This window comes from Hyla sarda, chromosome 5 (genome assembly GCF_029499605.1).
Source record: "Hyla sarda isolate aHylSar1 chromosome 5, aHylSar1.hap1, whole genome shotgun sequence".
NCBI classification, from domain to species: Eukaryota; Metazoa; Chordata; class Amphibia; order Anura; family Hylidae; genus Hyla; species Hyla sarda.
The window spans coordinates 94,775,114-94,788,913 of NC_079193.1; the positions used below are offsets into that span (position 1 = coordinate 94,775,114).

A 13,800-nucleotide genomic window follows, 5' to 3' on the forward strand; every position below is an offset into this window, starting at 1 on the left:
TGTATAATGCAAAAATAAATATATTTCATTTTTATTAAAGCTGTTTTTTTTTTCAACTGCAGGAGAAGGTACAAATTTGCTTTTAGGCAAAAATCACACAAACCTCAACAACAACTATAGTATCAACAATTTTGTGTGTCCATCCTTTGCCTTTTTTGGTAACTTTTGGTTTTTAAATGAAATCTGCAGGGATATTTTTCTTTGCTTTGTGTAAATACCTTGAAAAGATGTTGAGGTCTGGACTCTGGGGTTACCATTCCTTACTTCTAAAAACACCAGCAGCTTCTTTTTTATTAGCTGTTCTTAGGTCTGTTTTTCTTGATGTAAAGTGAATTTTAAGTCATATCAACAAACCATTGGCTCCAGATGTTGTAATAAGACCTTAAAACCTTTACTGAACCCCCCACAAGGTTTGACTCCTTATTGTAGATTGATTGGTTTGATGAATCTTTTATTGGTTCAGTTATGTACATGTTCTTTATTTCCAAATTTACACTTAGGTACACATTCTAAACTATAACGTTCAATTATCTTCTTGCAGTAGAAAGATGAAAAACATTGATTTCAAACAAGAATAGAGCTTCCATTTTTCCCATTTCATAAAGATGAAGACTTTATTGGGAATCTTTAAGTAAACTTATCCTGACTGAACCATGGGCAGCATCAAATCCTGACATGCTCCTTCATCATGAAGATCTATGTTTTCTTCTGAAGTGCTGCAGTTTTCAGAGAAAAACTTCATTTAGGACTAAGCAACCAGGCAGTGTCTGGGGCCTAAGCACTCAAGCAGTGATTGCGAGTTGGTATCCCCAGCACCCACTGCCCGACTTGGCTTGATTGAAAGGTCTCTCCATGCTTTGTGTATAGGAAGAGACCTGTAGGCTAAGCTTGCAGGGGAATCTGGGTGACCATCTTCCAAACACTTACTTGATGCCTCCTCTCATTTTTAAACATTTCTCTGAAATACTACTGCATGTTCGGGAGCTTCATCACAGAGTCTGTTGCAGTGAAAAGCAACCAACATGGATGGTCCATTGTGCAACAGATACCAACAGCCTCTGATGGGTCCCATTGACATTAAATGGGTTCTGTCAGGTTTTTAATTAAAACTGGTTTTCCCTAGTGACAACTAGTTTTCACTGAATGCCTTTGTAAAAACTAGAATGTACTGCTTTTCCCTAGTTAAAATGAGGTTTTTACTGAACACCTTCCTTCAAATTAGAATTTTACTAATACAAAGTTGAATGTTGTATCCTATATGTTATACCAAATATTTTTGTATCCTCAACAAATGCTACACTATAGAAATGTTTTTAATTCTCAATTAACACTTTGAATTGCCTTTAACTGATTATATTTACTCAAACAGGTCTCCCTAGTTAAACTAGTTTTAAAACAGATTCAATTATTCATATCAGATAATATCTCCACTGAGTCATCTAATACCTCCGCATCACCAGGTGCCTGATTTTCTTCATGTATTACAGTCATTTCATTCAAATTAGTTTTCTCAGTGATTTTGTAGGATATGCAGTGTAAATGTACGGTGCTGCTAAGATTAACTAAGCGCACAGTTCCATACATTTATGGCGTCAGGTTCCGGGATCCCACGTCTCCAGAAGCGGTCATTGGGGGATTATTTTTCTGCAACCAAACAATTATAGTCTTTACTATACAAATGACTTCCCTGTCTAGATATGTGGATTAATACCAGCCACCCCTTTTTGAATGCTTAAAACCTCTGCATTTAAACATTTAAACCCAGTAACTGAAGAAAAAAAAACCTGTAAAACCCAGTAACTAACTGTCCTTAGCACTTGTGCTGATCTTAGGCTACTCGGAAAACCTTGACTGGTCCAGAAAGGGGACCACCACCAACATCCTTTTTATACTATAAAAATCCAGGTCTGAAAACTGGACTTACCAAAGTTCTTAGCAAGTCATTCCCTGATTTGCCATTTCTCACCAGCTTTCCCTGGATGAGTTATGCCCTTCCTGAAATATGGTATCAACATACATCATACCTTGGGGAAATGTATAGAGAATGATGGGGATCATAGGGTTTCAGCATTTTTAATTTCAAGAATAGTACTGTTTATTATAAACAGCATATTACTGCAAAGCTACTAAACCATTATGGGTTATCTACTTGACATTGGTCATCTAGTCAACAAAGCTAGCTTGGTTTGATTTTTTAGGTAGCCCAGATGATATGCCTGAGGCCCTTTCACAGTTCACCTATCTATTTTAGTTTGTAGTAGAGGATTCCAGAGGTGCATGGTAATTCTAGGGAAATGAAATGCCTTTTTAATGCACCATCCTTCTAAAAACTTGTTTATAGCATTTGTTTCAGGTGAATGCTGCATTAGGTACATTAGTCAGAATACTGTACATCTGATTCATTAAATAAAGTGCATAAAATGTGAATATGAAGAGTTTAATCCATTAGAACTAATTTGAAACAACTGACTTACATTATTCACATCACTGGAAAATAATTGTGACTCGTGAATGAAAAATACAGAGATGATTTTCAGCAAACTCATCTGTAGAATAGAAGAAATCTAAACACATTTTACTGGTAAAACATGCATTTTCTGGCATTCTAAAAAAAATTTAATGCAACAGTCTACAACATTTAATCTGTTAGGACTCTTAAGTAGATACACATTCATGTAAGAAATACACATATATTGTATAAATAAGGCTAAATACTAAATGAATAAGCCCTCTCTACTCAGTATAACTTTGGGCCAGTGTGGCTAACAACTGGTCCATTTAGTGTTCTTCTAAACAGACATTACAGCCTTAAGACAGCCACAGCCTACGAGCCCCTGCTCTCTACATTGTTTCTGTGGCACCCTTCTCTGTAGCACCATGAAAGCTTTGTACTGAGCAGGAGGCCTACATTGTAATACTCCTGCTCTGTGAATACCCACTGGGCCAGGTGTTCTAAGGAAAATGCTGCTTACTTTTTCAGGATAGCCCATTGCTGCTTTTTGTAGATGAATAGGGATTCCTTCAAGATGAAAAAAGCCCACTCTCCTCTGCAGTGTCTTGTGAAAATACTCAATGCTCTCTGCTTCTATCTGCGGTCAGGCCTGGACCATTGTTTTCTTTTTTGGCCTCTAGTCAGCACTTAACTTTTCTGGGAAAGAGGCAGAAGTAAACCAAATTTTTATTTCTAAGTATAAATTATTATATAATTCAGAATACATTTTTGGGGAAGGTAGTGGTATCAGATCTGGACCTTGTTCACACAGATCACATCAACAATATCATTATTATGATTTTTCTAGTGACCTTTTTATAGCTAGGCCTGTAACCATCCTCACTGTCTAGAGGAAAGAAGGTTTTACCATCATCACAGGCAGGGATTCTTTACAGTAAAAGCAGTGAGACTATGGAACTCTGTGCCATAAGATGTTGTGATGGTTGATTCATGGAACATGTTTAAGAGTTTACCGGATGCCATTGTTTAAAAATCTATAGAAATACATGACATGGTTTCTAGATTTCTGGAGATAGGATGTTAATCCAGGGATTCACATTGATAATTTGGAATCAGGAAAATAATTTTCCCCTAGTATGGGGGCAATTGGTATCTGTGTCAAGGACCACCCCCCCCCCTTCTTCCAACAACAAGGTAAGGTTATAGGTTGAACTTGATGGACTATATTTAGATATTTTTCAGTCTTGTCAACTATGTGGCATGAGGTATTTTTGTAAGAAGTAGGCCAGTGTACAGCTATTTACTTCTGATTCCAGTGATATGAGTTGGTCAAGCCTGTGTAAAGACCATGTTTAGGATAAAGTTATCTTCATAATACATCCTAAAACCTGCTTTCCATTACATTTAATATAATTGCAAGAATGAGCCGCTTTTCTAGTCTAATCATATTATTAAAAGAAAATCAGAACCGCAATATTAATTGTGGGAAATGGTCTAACAAGTCCACTATTTTATCTTACTGTCAAATGTGTATCAGAAATCAGATAACTCAGCGTTTGTATTACTCTGACTAATTGGTGCCATTTGTAGGTTGGCATGTCAGTAAATAATCTACCTGTCACATTATCTCGGAATCTGATGGCTGAGTTTATGTTTGTAATGAGGATGTGCTGTCATGTCAGAGCAGCATCATTCTCTACAAATTGCTCTATTTCCATTGGACTAGTGGCAATAAAGCAACCTAAAATATGGGGGGGGGGGACTAGAAATCAGGTTGCATATTTAGATGATAGGATTCTGTTTCTTTGAATTAGACCGAAGATATATAAAATAATCCGCTTTTATATTCAGAACTACAGCAGTACATGAAGCTCTGTATATTTAAAAGTAGTCTTTTTAGAAAAGGATATGTAACCTCCTATTCAATGGATTGACGATGAATGTTTATTTCCTGTGGGGGTGTCCAACTTTTTTTCCTCATCATTGTATGAATGCATTGAGGAAGAGCTTGAATGAAGCGATGGCCATAAAAGCCTTATGCTGCTTTATTCAATGTATATGGGGTAGACAGAAACAGCGAAGTGCTGTATTTGTTCTCTAGGGGAACACTTGCTGCTACCACCATACATGTTACATTGTGAGCTTGTCAGGGGTGGACCGAGGTGAGGCATTAAAATGTGAGTGCTGCTGCATATGCTGAGGGCAAGGGATTCACACCAGACAGGATGTTGGTATAGTATCTCCCTTCTCAGCATACTCACTAAGGAGCTGCCCAAGGAGTTCTGTTTACTTCAGGAAGTACATTTGGTTTGTACACTTGAAAAAGGAGGAAGTTTAGTTATGACGTCAAAATCAGCATGTTACATTTTGATTGGTTATTTGAGCTTTATCTCTGTATAGATTAGCATATTTTAGGCATCTATTTCTTTCTCAACCAATGTTAACTCATGCGGCTCTTTTCACTCTGAGACTGGAAAAACCCGAATTCGTATCTTCCTCAAATATTTTGTCTTCTAACGTCTCATCTTCCAAGGTTTCAATCTTAGTCATGAGCAGATAGCAAGATCAGGAACATGACATCAGGAACATGGTGTATAGTTTAAGAGTAGGTAACAAATATATTTTTTCAGCATTGGAAATGGCATATAAATATATAAGTATTAATATATATATTGATCGGCAGTCAGAATCATTTTAATCAACTTGACAAGCTTACCATTGAGTAAAATCAGCCTATAGGGATCTAATGTGTATGGTCAGCTGAGTGACTTTTAAATATTAAAGAGATAGTCCAGTATCCAAAAAATGTATACCCTATCAGCAGGATAGGGGATACATCTGTAATTGTGAATAAAGGAGCTAAAAAGACAAAACAGAATACCACCCAGCAGCATCCCTTGTGACATTAGGGTGACTGTTTATGTACCCAATTTATATATCTATAATAGAATATAGGAACAATAATACTGTCTGCTAGTACACTCTGCTACAAAGTTTCTAATACTCTAAAACAGCACATCTTATGTAAGGAAAGCAATAACTTCATTATAGAATTTAATAAATATAAATGACTCCTTGCAGGGGCGGACTCACAATACACCATATCAGCAATTACAGCTACATCCTCTTCCAGCCAAAACGTATCTCTTTGGCGTCTGCAGGACAAACATGTTAGATTATGCATTTTTCCAGTACCGTCCCCTCCTATACACAGTCTCCCCATCTATAGGCCCCAAACTTTTATAATGCCCTCCTTGGTGTCCTGCACAGAAAAGGGCAGGTAGATAGGTAGCTAACAATGTAGTTAGGTAACCAGATATGTAGGTAGGTAACTAGACAGGTAGGTAGGTAGCCAGGCATTTAGGTAGGTAGCTAAGTAGGTAATTAGGCCGCCAGGTATGTAAGTAGGTAGCAATGTATGTAGGTAGTTAGGCAGCCAGGTACATAGGTAGTTAGACAGCCAGGTATGTAGATAGGTTGCCAGGTATATAATTAGGTAGCCAGGTTTGTAGGTGGTTAGGTAGTTATGTAGCTAGATATGTAGGTAGGTAGTTATGTAGCCAGGTAGTTAAGTAGCCAGGTATTCTGTTATGAAGCCAGGTATTTAGGTAGGTACTTAGGAAAACAGGTATGTTGGTCCAGGTATGAAGGTAGTTAGGCAGCCAGGTATGCGGGCCAGATTAGGCAGCCAGGAATGGAGACCAGGTTAGGCAGCCAGGTATGTGGGCCAGGTTAGGCAGCCAGGTATGTGGGCCAGGTTAGGCAGCCAGGTATGTGGGCCAGGTTCTGCAGCCAGGTATGTGGGCCAGGTTAGGCAGCCAGGTATGTGGGCCAGGTTCGGCAGCCAGGTATGTGGGCCTGGTTAGGCAGCCAGGTATGTAGATTAGGTTAGGCATCCAGGTATGTGGGCCAGGTTAGCCAGCCAGGTATGTGGGCCAGGTTAGCCAGCCAAGTATGTGGGCCAGGTTAGCCAGCCAGATATGTGGGGAACAGGTATGTCGGGGCAGCCAGGTATGTGCCCCATGTATGTTGGCCAGGTATGTGGGGGTCCCCTCCATCCCTGCCTCCCCTCCATGCCAAGTTGAAATAAAAGCGGACCAGCGGTCAGTCTGCTCCTGGGTTTTTGGTCCAGTAATTTTTAGTGGATTTTATTATATGGTTAGTAGTATACATAATATTTATAACAATTGTTTGCAACATTGGACTTGCAGGTTGTGATTTTTTTAATGATATGTTTAACTGGAAATTATGTGCGCTTGTTTAAGTTGCTTTGCTAAGAAAATCTGCAAGTAAAAGAATTGATCTCATAAAGCAAACTGTGTTTTTCTATATGACTGATCAAAAAGAATTCTCTGTCCTCTTGTATAAGAAACATTTTATTAGTGCATACAAAATGTACATGTCTGTATTTGCTTCTAAATATGTTTAACTTCTTTGTTCTAGGTAAGCACGTTAACCCATGAAGTATCCCAGTTAAGCAAGGATATGAAGATTGTCATGAATATTTTAGAAAACCTCCTAGCAGTGCAACGACCAGTTGGATACTATTCGACATATGGCACAGTGCTGGAAGCAATGGGAACTACAATGGGTTCTCCAGTTGATCAGATGCAGACTCGAATGACATGGACGACAAACCAAGAGTGCATGCAAAGACAAGGTGAAACTTTGGTTGGCAATCCAACACAATTATGCCAAGGCACGGTAATATCTGACCTGTGGAATATGGATTCTGCAAGTGTAGGAAGTAGCCCCCAAAGAAATATGTCAAATGTAGAAAATTCATTAGAGGGTGAATATTATTATACTTCGGGCCTTGGATATTCTCCTTCACATTATCAAGTTATTCAAGCAGAACATTTGCCATATTTAAAGTGCACATCACCTCATTCGGATACTACATTAACTCCTCTTCAGTCTATATCTGCAACTCTATCCCCATCTATATGTTCATCGTCTGACACTTCTCTGCAGCTGGTGCTGCCCAGTAGATCTGAAGAAGGATTCAGCCAAGGCGCAATTAGTTCATTAAGCCTTGAAAATCTGCCGGGATCTTGGGATGTAGAAGGGACAACTGTAATGTCACACAGACAGCCGACAGAAGAATATCCAAGTGACATTGTTACAAGTACAATAGAGTTTAAAGATGACAAAGCCATAAATGTATAGTGATAACTAATAATCGATATTCAACAGAAGCAGCATCACGGTAAAGGTCCATGCATGAAACTGCTAAGAAAATGTTGGAAAATATTTTCATTGAGAATTTAATATGAAAAGCACAGTAGCTCACCATATATATCCACAAACTGGTGGGTGTGTTTTTGTTACTTATGTAAGCTTTGGGTCTATAAGCCAGACTTTTGTTACAGACCGAAGACCCTAAGGGTCAAAACAGCTGGGAGTCATATACAAAAGGACACATGACCACAAATGTCATAGGGAGTTATTGTATCACAAAGCAAACGCTCTTTCCTGAGTGCCTGACTGTCATTTGCAAACAATAGCACTGTCAATGCTTACTTCAGGTAACCATGACTCCTGCTGTCTATTTGTCAGTTCAGAGACGACATAGGGACAATTTTCGCTGCATGTCATCTCCTAGACAATCAACCAAATAGAATTGGTAGATGGTGGTTAGTCGTTGCACGTTATTTGTCATTTTAATGAAACATCTTAATTTATTTATCAGAAAAAATGCTATTTTTATATTCTTGGTATGAAATATGTATTTAAAGTATTTAAAATATTTATAACTTAACGTCTTTTTTTGGTAAAAGCTTGCCGTTTTCAAGAGAAATGCACAATTCTTATGCATATTAAATTAAACAATTTATTATTCAGAAAAACAGTGTACATACTTAATATAATATGATATCCCATTTTGCATGTAAGGTGGATGAATGTATGCAACTGATTCTTTACTAAATATATATCTATACATATAGAAAACATGACAAGCGACTTTTATTCAGATATTAAAACATGGTACTAAAAATGAGTTTCATACATTCATAAAATGAGAATTTTACCCATATTTGTCCACGCAAAAAAATGTTTTTTTCCTTTTTTCATGTGAAGCCATGTCCTTGAGGTTCAAGGTGCTTTTGTCAATGATGAGTTAAGGAGAAGTGAGAGGACATATAGTATGTGTAGGGCTTTGTTCAATTTGCATCATTTGTTTTCGATTTGGGATGGAAAGGGTAATGTGGTCTGCAGCATCATTGTTGTCCAAAAAGTCCAAACCACCTTTGGAACCTAGCAGACCCTATTATAAGTTAGAGGGATCCATCAAGATCTTTTCATTAAGGAATCCAGGTTATGTGCCATGGCATCAGACAGAATTTATGATGCTTGTATAAACAGAGCTTTGCAGTATGAAGAAAGGAGAAAACATGAGTTAACCCTCATTCACAACAGGATGACTACATTAATAATATCAGCAAAACAAGATACTACTTTCAATTTAGCCATTTTTATATGTGTCTAGTCTATATTTCTAATTATCTCTATTTTGACTTATTTATGGTAGCTAAAAAACGTTGTCACCACGTTGTGTAGTGTCACCTTCTTGGTTGTTGTTAAAGACAAAGAAGAAAATAAAGATTTTAACCAAAGACTAAGTAAGTTTAATTTCTGGATTTTGTGAAATAATTGTACCTTAACATTTTAGCTTTAGTTTTGGGCCAGTGTGTTTATCCATGAAAAAATTATTTTCCCCACTTCTTGTTTATTTTATCAAGTAAATCTGATAATAATATGTATGTGCAGACATAGATATAGAATAACATGTCAATGTATTATATACTGCTAGCAGGTAAGATTGATACATTATAATTCCCAACCAAATTACAGAGATATATAGGCAACCCCTTTTAAATGTAGTTTCTTACCATGGGAAGCCTAGGCATACATTTAACCTGCAGTTCTTTCAGCTCTTGAAGGGAGTATGCAGTAGGGAGTAACAACGCAAACATTAGCTGCACAGAGCCACGACAGTTCCGAAGCCCTGTACGGGAGATCACAAACCTCCCGCGATCAGACACTTATCCCCTATCCTGCAGATAGTGGATGTGTTCTATTTTTAAGAATTTTCAGAGAGTATTTATTTTTAATTTATCTATCTATTAACAGTTTTTGTTCTGGCCACTAAGAATAATAATAATAATAATAATAATAATAATAAACGAGCACTTGCCGTTCTATAGAGAAACATTTTCAGCAGTCTCCACTTTATCATCACAGGTATGATTATCATGAATGATGATACCTATACATATATATATATATATATATATATATATATATATCACATTATCCACCATTTATATAAGCTGATGGTCACAGCTCTTCTTCTCCCCCTTCCCGCACAGTGATTTTTGCACAGGTCACAGAGCATGCTTAGAAAACTCTTCCATAAAATTGAATGAACAAGTAGAATATTGTTTTTTTTTTTTTTATGATCCGTGTGGCTGCTGTAAAATATCTCTCTTAATGCAGTTAGAAGAGCAGAGGCTGAGGCAATAGGTTAGTCTTCAAATTAATGTACAACAAAAACGATATCAATAAAATTTACTGAAATAAATAAAATAAAATTTATATAAAAATAAATAAATTGTATAAAAAAGAACAAGCTTCAGTTTTTAGTTATAATCAGTAAAAAAAATCTAGACAACACATTCCTTTTAAGCAAGAGAATTAACATTAAGCAGTGGAGCCAGACAAGCTAACCCTGTGATTGACAAGAAAAGTACCTGATCTTGGTGATCCTTGGTCTATAATGGATATCTAAGTTCATACCTCAATTGTATTTTCCACTGTTCTGCTCCATAATTGGACAGACCCAATTGACTTTAATGGGATCTGTTGGCTTTCTGGCATTTTACGAGAAAAAAACCCACACACAATAGGGTTTATTTACTAAGAGTGGAGTGTAGGTTTCTTTGTTTTCGATTTCCCACTGGTATTTTCCCAAGGTATTTACTAAGGTTTCCCTACATTTTGCACTTTTCCCTACATTTTGCTTTTTTTTACAACTGTTCTGATCTGTCGGGTTTTTCTCAGCTCAAATACACCACTTTTTCTGTGGAAACCTTAGTAAATATGTTGGGATATTTCAAAACAGTCGGGACCACGCCCACTTTAGACCATGACCACGCCCCCTGGGGGGAGCTAGTGCTGGGGACCAAAGGGTGCCAACAAGCCACCCTGCCTTTTGCATGAGTATTTAGATACAGGGCTATGGCAGTAAACTGACTCCCAGGTTAGAGAAAATCTAGCTGCACAACTGACCCCAACCATATTTTCTTGGCTCATGCACAAGTTGGCTACGAGCTTTATGTAGGACAATAATCCAACTTGCAGTCGATTAAAGTTGCTAGTAAACAAATTGGCCCCATATTGTCATCCACTAATTACACTTACTATATGTTTAACATAACAGTTAATATTAATGTGACTTCCCTTTGGAACTGTACATTTAAAAAATTACAAAAGAACTTAAACAAAATCCCATTATCATTCAGTTTGGTGCAAAAACAATTGTCTAATAAGGATTTAAAAGTGTTTTCCATGCATCAATTTAACAGAGCAATTAAGCTCAGAGAAATCAGATTTTTGTTGACTGTTTGATGACAACAGTCAAAGAATTTCTTTCTTGTTAAAGCATGATTTTACGAAGAATTGACAGAAAAGGTTTAACCTTTTATTGTCCCTGATGCTCCACCTCCACAATAATTTCCAAGATGTGGGGGTGTTTTTTTTTTTATTGCATTCAAGTAAAACCATGCCCCCCTGCAGTGACCTATGGTCTCATAATGTTGATGCGAAATAGTGCCTCGGGACATGGTTTTGCCTGCATGAAAGGATTGTGATAAGGTACCCACTGCTGGGTACAGGTGGAGCGCTATGGAGTAAGGAAAGGTAATACAATTTCTGCTCCCCAGATAACCCCTTTAACTTCATCTTAACTCAATAAATAAACCATGCAATTGTTTGTGAACAGTTGTTCCTACTTATCTGGCATTCAATCTGTAAGCTCATGCAGTGGACATAAATAAGCAAAAACCTCAACATCCGAAAGCCATTATTTCGAGACATATAAATATTTTTTTTTTAAATGTAGTGTAAATATTATCAAAAATGTTACCAAACTTTACATTTTCAAATGAAATGTCATTGACATGCAGAAACTCAAAATAGGGTCATTGAAAACATTTTAGGTGGTAGGTGATTCTCTACCATAACCTGTGACCTAACATGTTATCAATGATACTATTTTGAGTTTCTGAATGCAATTATAAAATGTAATGTCATTTATAATAACAATTGATTTATTTTCAATATAGTTGAAACTTGCTCCTAAAATAAAAACTATTCTGATAAGTGGAACTTTGAAGCAATGGCTTACTATATATTTTATCTTGTATATATAGCTGTAGTTAAAAAAGAGAGAAAGTGGCAGTCTTTGAATCAGCTCAGAACTGCAGCTCAAAGTTCTAGAATCCAACTAAAGCTGTCCATGTGGTAAACAAGGAAGTTTGTATATTGGAGATATGTCTGCGGAGAAATATTATAGGTACTCAAGAAAGGAGATGAGCAAACCATATCATTTTTGTTCACCCACATACCTGTGCAGCTCTACAACATCACTCTCCTAGCAATGTATCATATAGAAAGCCTCATATACAGAATGGTCAGAGACAGGGCTCAAGTCCTGCAGGAACATGTTGGAACTGAGTTCCTGCACTTTTTTTCACAGTAGGAAGGTGACCCCTGGTCAGAGACAGAGACCATACATCCAATATATATTGTGTGTTGTATACTATGTCTTTACATCATGTTGCTAACAAGGAATTGTGGGAATGACATAGAGCACTGACTAATGTAATAACATTGTTATTTACAGCTGTTAATATCTTGTATTTTTTGTATAGATACTATGAGATTTTATGACATTGCATTTTTGTGAGGAATATGAATGCAAGCAATGGAGAAACATGTAGTAAAGACCACGACTATGTAGCACAGAACGAATAATTAATTCATAGTAATGTAATAATTTACTAGGTGTAGAAAGGCAATATCTATGGTTTATACAGTAAATGCTTTCCACTTTTATTTTTATAGTTATTCACTTTAAATGTGCAGAATGTGCAAGTTTTGTATCTATATTGTTTTTGATCATCTTTTGCAGCCTTTAGGGTCAATAACGTATTGCAATAATAAATGCTGTAGGAAGCTCCCTGACTGCAGACTACTATATTGACTCTTTAACATGCAATCCATTTGTTCACTCTCTATGAATACAGTATGTATTGTTTACAATTGAAGAAAAATCGATGATTGTCTTCCTTTACACTGTTTGTACATTTTCAATGCATTTCTAGAGGTTCCTTTCTCTAAATCTTGTAAATGACACATGGCACAATTATGGAATTATGAATTGTTAATTCATAGGGTTTATATGAATTCAAAGGTTAAAGTTTAAAAAGGGATGATTGTTTTCAGGCCCAAGGCTTTGTCCATATAGAAGGTTTACTTTAATAGAACACTTGAGTTAAAACAGATACATTGTGTTATGCATCGCACAGTTTTTGAAGGGATGATACAGTGATTAAAAAACACTGGAGAGAGAAGTCATGCTCCGCTCCCTTCAGGCCCTATACGAGGTATAACACACTGTGTCACCTTTGAAATGGAAATTTTCTGATAATAAATATTTATTTAATCTGAAACACTGCATATAAGATTAATTATTACCCAAATGTGAACATACATATGAATTGAAATAAATATATCTCGCTGTGAATGTTTGAGAATCAAGCTATTTGAATTGTGCATGATGTATTTTATTACAGAAATTAAAAGTTCTTATATCATATTTGTTTTGGTTTTTCAAATAAAGAAAATAAGTCAAACCTGAGATTGGTGTAAATAATCTTTCGTTTTTACAATATATAAAAACGCATATTGTAAAATAAAGCTGACGCATAAAATATTTTTTGTTTCAAAATTGGAAGAGTATTTTGTGCTAGTTGATAGCAGTCTATGGTACTAAGTGTTATTCAGTAGATAATATAGAATTTCAGAGCAGCTTATATTTCTTCATTCATATTTTCCAATAACCTTTCATAAGTATTTCATATTGAAAAAGCCAGTCAAACAACTGCCCCCCATGCCTGCTTGGGCACATACTAGTCCTGCTGTGTCCATGCGTCATGGACCCACTTCATTGATTGACAGCTGTGAGCGCAGGGCTCACAGCTGGAGGAAAAATCCTCCCACTGTCAGCTTGTGTTCCGCTACTGTCAGTGAGGACAAGCTGGGAGTTGTAGTTTTGCTAATGC

The 13,800-nt window shown here is 36.6% G+C and overlaps 1 protein-coding gene across 5 annotated transcripts in view; it reads left to right on the forward strand.

The window, feature by feature from the left end:
* The window catches only part of KCNH8 (potassium voltage-gated channel subfamily H member 8), a 402,862-nt gene extending 389,492 nt beyond the window's left edge, over nucleotides 1-13,370 (forward strand). For all 5 annotated transcript variants that reach the window (XM_056519948.1, XM_056519950.1, XM_056519949.1 and 2 more), the window contains one exon: nucleotides 6,896-13,370. In XM_056519948.1, coding sequence (XP_056375923.1) covers nucleotides 6,896-7,621 — 726 coding nt within the window. In that variant the 3' untranslated portion in view covers nucleotides 7,622-13,370. The remainder of the gene's footprint in view (nucleotides 1-6,895) is intronic.
* The last annotated feature ends 430 nt before the right edge of the window (nucleotides 13,371-13,800 follow it).